The 6000-nt window shown below is 47.2% G+C and overlaps 1 protein-coding gene across 2 annotated transcripts in view; it reads right to left on the reverse strand.

Annotated features, from left to right (window-relative positions):
* The window catches only part of CBFA2T2 (CBFA2/RUNX1 partner transcriptional co-repressor 2), a 153335-nt gene extending 147747 nt beyond the window's left edge, over positions 1-5588 (reverse strand). For both annotated transcript variants that reach the window (XM_032420168.1, XM_032420167.1), the window contains exon 1: positions 5426-5588. In XM_032420168.1, the coding sequence (XP_032276059.1) occupies positions 5426-5459 (34 nt within the window). In that variant the 5' untranslated portion in view covers positions 5460-5588. The remainder of the gene's footprint in view (positions 1-5425) is intronic.
* Positions 5589-6000: the final 412 nt, after the last annotated feature.

Here is a 6000-nt window from a genome sequence, read left to right on the forward strand (position 1 = left end):
TCACATGCTCTGCCAACTGAGCCAGCCAGGTGCCCCGAAGGTCAACATTTTTAAGATTTTTTTTTTAAGTAATCTCTATACCCAACATGGGGCTCAAACCTACAACCCTGAGATCAAGAGTCACATACTCCACCAACCAAGCCAGCCAGGTGCCCCAGTCAACACATTTTAAATAACAGCTACCTCAATGTTAAAGAGCTCAGGCTCTGCTGTTAGAAAGATCTAGATTTTAATCTGGGCTTCGTCATTTATTAGTTCTATAACATCTGAGTCAATTTCATAATTTATAAAATCAGGATATATACCTACCTAAAAGACTGGAGGATTAAAAGGCAAAAGGTAAATGCATGATATCTAGCCCAAAATAAACATTCACTATTAGTTATTACTAGGCAGGAATTATCCTCATTTATAGATTAAACAAACTGAGTCTCAGAAGTTGAAAAACTTCCCAGAACTGGGCCTCAAACCCAAAGTCCACCTGCAAATTCTTTTTCCATTGTGATCAACAACCTGCCTCATAGGTATCTCTGCTGCCTTTTTAAATAGGCTATTAACTGCAATTTAACTGGTCTTGAATGTGTGGTCACAGATTATGGTGCTTCCCGGGGTTTTTTTTCTTATCCAATAGTCTGGGGGGAAATGACTAAATGCATCAGTATGGCATAGTAAGTAAGGACCAAAGAAAGGATGACACCCTGTCTCTCATTGTCAGTATGCTTACCTAGGGTAGCCTTCCTCCTCTCCATCTGATTTGCTTTTAAAATCTGCTTATGAGGGAGTGCCTGGCTGCCTCAGTCAGAAGTCATGAGTCTGAGACCCATGATGGATGTAGAGATTAAATAAATAAATAAACTTTAAAATCTGCTTATGAGCTGGGCTCAGACATGTATCTTTGAAGGATATACGGAACATGAGTGAGCTCTCAGGGAAAGTTTGAGGTGTTACCCTATTAACAGGGTATACAAGCTTCAATCATAGTCATGGTCCTAGCAGGAAAGACAGCATACTCCAGAGTAAGGATAATTCAAGGAGGGTTTAATAATAGGACTATAAAGGTGATCATCACAAGGGAGAGTAGTATCCTGGGATTAGAGAGAACACTTCTAAGCTGGAGGAGCAAAGGAAATAAAAACTTTCCAAATCCAGGAGTGACTCGTACAGAGAACCTCCTTTAGAGGAATAGCAATCTTCAATCAAGGGAGACAACCAGCCAGAGGCAATACCCACAGGAAGGGAGCAGGGAAATTAAAATTCCCTAACCTTAGATGGGAAGGAAGCTCTTGATGTAGTTCATATAGGTAAGTCCGCCTCCCAGGGCAGAGAACAGGCAATAGATGGAGAGTAGACCTAGAGGAGCAAATGGAAGGTACCTAATTCAACCTCCAGGAAGTCTCTCTGGTACACATTCACATCTCTTCTTTCATGCTAATGGGCAAATGCCAGATAAGGAAAGAATTACTGAACATGACAATCCTCACCCCAGATTATATTTATTTGAGAGACAGAGAGAGTGAAAAACAGCATGAGAGGGGAGAGGGTCAGAGGGAGAAGCAGGCTCCCCGCTGAGCCAGGCGCCTGATGTGGGACTCCATGTGGGACTCGATCCCAGGACTCTGGGATCATGACCCAAGCCAAAGGCAGTCGCTTAACCAACTGGGCCACCCAGGCACCCCAATCCTCACCCATTTTGAATAGTAGTGCACAGGGCCTATCTACCATATCTGTAATCCAGCTGTTCACTAGTAAGTATGGTCATTTACCATTTTACTTGTAACTGTTCAGAATTCTTTGAAGGGCCACTGGCATATACATTTCTCCATGTTTAAGGACTTCCCATTTACCTTGTTAGGCAAAGTAAGATCAAAACATGCAGATACTGTAACTCTTAAGGAGCTTACATTTAGGAGTTTTATATTCCTAGATAACTAAGAAGGCAGAATGAGGTAAGTGTCATCAAAGACAAAAGAGCTGCAGTGCTGTGAAACGTTCTGGAATAGGCTTCCTTGCCATCTGGCCCCTGCCAGGAACAACTCCAGCCAGAACTCACTAACAAGGTATACAAGCTTTAATCAGGTTCCCTGCAGGTCCAGATCTGGAGAACTACACACTAAGCCCTCAAGAGAATCCATGTATGTATCTGCTCGGTACCTAAAGAGGTCCACCATTCCTCCTCCTGGAAAAAGCCCCTCTCCCTCTTAGGTCTGGTTCAAATGTCACCTCCTTTCCTAAACCTTACTTGGACCTTCAAAGAACAATTAGTTATTCTTACCCTGTATTCCCAAAAGACTTTGCTTCCAGCACTTAAAGCACTTTATTATTATCTATGCAAGTGTGCAGGGCCCCTACTACACTGTGAGATCCTAGTCTTCCTTGTATTCTCCGGCACAAAATAGGGGGTCAAGCACGGTATAAGTACTCTACATATATTATCATATACATTACCATATACATATTATCAATCATCACAAAACTGTAAATGGGGCAGGAACTCTCATCAACTCAATTTTAACAGATGAGAAAAATAAAGTGCACAGAAAGGTTAAATAATGTGCCCAAAGTCTCAAAGTTAATAGGACTGGACCCCAAGATTTCAACCTAGGCACAACTCCAGAAGTGAATCTCAATAGACCTCGTGGGTTGAGAAGGTCCCACTAAAAGTAAATGGTCCTCACCCCCACGATGCAGTTATTATTCACACCAGGGTATGAAAAGACAATATTGGAACTTCTACTTATATTTGTTTTAGTTCATCCTTTGCAAAATGCCCATTTTTGCATGTGTTATAAAATGTACATAACATACTGCAGTTACCATTGTAATGGTAACTTAAAACATTCACATGTGTGCACACTCAACCCTATCTACTGTTCTTTCTAAAACACTAAAAACATTTGAAGCCAATGCTCTAGATGACTTCCCCCAAGGACTCTGAGCTCCTCCATTCTCTGCCCAGCACTTCAGTTAAACACATTAACCAATCAAGACTATAGGTAAGCTTCAAGAGGCAAGAATCTGCTTTATTCATCATTGTAAGCCCTACAATAGCACAGGGCCTGGTGCTTAGCAGATGGTCAATGCTGAATCTAACTGTATCGTGGAAACGTCACTGAAAAAAATCCTCTCAATATTTTAATGCAACTTACTACATATGCCTCCAGATTAAAAGAAAAAGTGTACTGAGCATGCTAAAAATGTAATATAGAATTCTATTAGGAACACCAAAATAAATAAATAAATAAATAAATCTTCGTTACATAACAGAACCAAAAACTGTACTTTGGGGGTATATTTTAAACCAAAAATTGCATAAAACTGATTTGGACATAAAAAACTTGAGTTTAGGGCGCCTGGGTGGCTCAGTTGGTTAAGCAACTGCCTTCGGCTCAGGTCATGATCCTGGAGTCCTGGGATCGAGTCCCGCATCGGGCTCCCTGCTCAGCGGGGAGTCTGCTTCTCCCTCTGACCCTCCCCCCTCTCATTCTATCTCATTCTCTCTCTCAAATAAATAAATAAAATCTTTAAAAAAAAAAAAAAAAAAAAAAACTTGAGTTTAAAAGTCCTTTCTTGGGGAGCCTGGGTGGCTCAGTCGTTAAGCGTCTGCCTTTGGCTCAGGTCATGATCCCGGGGTCCTGGGATCGAGCCCCCGCATCGGGCTCCCTGCTCCACGGGAAGCCTGCTTCTCCCTCTCCCACTCCCCCTGCTTGTGTTCCCTCTCTTGCTGTGTCTCTGTCAAATAAGTAAATAAAATCTTTAAAAAATAAATAAAAAATAAATAAAAGTCCTTTCTTTTGGGGCGCCTGGGTGGCTCAGTCGTTTAGCGTCTGCCTTCTGCCCAGGTCATGATCCCAGGGTCCTGGGATCGAGCCCCGCATCGGGCTCCCCACTATGCGGGAAGCCTGCTTCTCCCTCTCCCACTCCTCCTGCCTGTGTTCCCTCTCTCGCTGTGTCTCTGTCAAATAAATAAATAAAATCTTTAAAAAAAAAAAAAAAATCCTTTCTTTTACAGAGATGGTGCAACGTAGACCTGAAGGGTTACCCCTGCCTCTCTTTTGTTATAAGCTCCAAGAGGAAAGGCTCAAAATATCAAAAGCAGCAACTGCAGGCTTGATATGAAGAGGCATTGTTGGATGCACCTACTTTGCATTTCTTCAATCCAACTTTTAATGAGTGTCAAAGAAGAGAGGCCATGTAAAGCCTCCCTTTTATATGAAGGACTGAGGGCTCTGAGTCTAGATCACATTGTTCCTCAGTTTCATCTGCTGCAAAATGGGCATATTCAAATACTTAACTCTTATGTACATATCACCAGGATTAAATGAAGAGAAAACAAGCAAAATGGTCTTATGTTTCCTCATTTACCTTGTCTTCCCCCCCTCCCCAAACCAAACTCAAAAACTGAGTTTGGTCTATCCATTTTTTTGGCTATATCTCTAGGGCTGAGAATGGTACCTTTTACTTAACAAATGATTTAATAAATACTGAATGAATGGAATGCAAAATGCCTGCTGCTCAAAAAATGTTGACTATGACTGCTATTGTAACAAGAAACAATTAAAATTTTATTGTTGTTATTAAGAGGTACCACCCCTCCCCAAAGGATCTCAAAATTCTAGGAGGAACACTAGACAAATGCGGGAATAGAGAAATGGAGGTAAGAAAAACTGGATCATAAAGCAGGGCTAACCAAAGACAACATCTTAAATACACAACCAGGGCCCAATTTCGGGCTTTTCCGAGGGAGGTTCACCCTGGATGAGGTTTCTCAGCGACTCCAGTAATAACAGTTTTAACGCTTGTGTAGGTCCCAGGCTGGGCCAAGCATTCTACTGGCCCCACAAAACCCAAAAACCCTGGCCGGGGGTATGGGGGTGGAAATGCTCTTCACACCCCCATTTTACAGAAGGAGGAACTGAGGCTCGGAAAGACCCAAGGTCACATCCCCTAAGCGGGGGAGCCAGAATATGAACCCAGGCAGTCTGACCCCTAAGCCTGCACTCAACAGCCCCCTCAAAGAGGCCAACCTCGCCTCCGCCACCATCCACTACACACCCCTTTAAATTGGGCGTGTGTAATACTTCCCCAGGAGCCGGACTTAGTGACCCCAGCGCCGGGAGAACAAAACAATCCTTGTCCGCCGGTAAGTCGGATGGACGCCGGCCGGGCCTGGACTCCCAGGCCGCGGTCCCCACAGCTTCGCTCACATCGCTAGCCCCGAGCCTTCCGGGGGGCGCAGAAAGCGGCCGGACGGTCTCGAGAACCCGGGAAGGCCCGGCCCGCCGCGTGACCTTGGATCCGCCGCCCTGCTTCAGGCCTCAGTTTCCCCAACCCCGCCTCGCGCCGGGGGCCTCTGGGAGCTCACGCCTGTGGAGCAGAAGGCCCCTCACACGCCCCCCTCAGCCTCCCGCCTTCCCGCCCTGCTTACCCTGGAAGGCGGCCGCTCCAGGGACGCCCACCATCGCCAAGCGCCTCCACCGTGCGCCTCCCGCCTCCACCCGCGTCCCCGGTTGCTCGCAGGCGCCGCCGCGGGACTTGAAGCCGCGACGCTCGACAGCCCCAATACCGCCGCTGCAGCCGCCGCCAACGCCGCCGTTAGGCCGCCCGCCGACCCGCCCCCCGGTTGGCTCCGCCCCGCCCGCCGGGCACGCCCCCGCCGCGCGCCCTCGCCCGCCGGACAAACGCACGCGGAAGCCCGGCCCCAAGGCCAGCTCCAGCTAAGCCCCGCCCCCTGACCTGCCCCGCCCCTTCCGCGCGAACCTGACGCCCTATCCCGGCGCATCCAGCTTCTCAGACCCGCCCCTCCCGTGTCACGCGCGCCCATCACGCGCCAGGCCCACGCGTCTGGCACTGGGCTTCCGGATGTGGCCAGGGCAGAGACCCAGGCCTGGAGGAGGAGGTGAGGCCCTAGGGGGTGGAGCTTAGGAGGGGAGGGGACAGCGCCGCACCTGAGTTCTCCAGGTTAAGGCCTGGTCGCCCAAACCATGTCGTTGGGTAAGTCAC

The sequence above is a fragment of the Phoca vitulina genome, unplaced genomic scaffold, assembly GCF_004348235.1.
Source record: "Phoca vitulina isolate PV1807 unplaced genomic scaffold, GSC_HSeal_1.0 scaffold22, whole genome shotgun sequence".
In the NCBI taxonomy this organism is placed as follows: domain Eukaryota; kingdom Metazoa; phylum Chordata; class Mammalia; order Carnivora; family Phocidae; genus Phoca; species Phoca vitulina.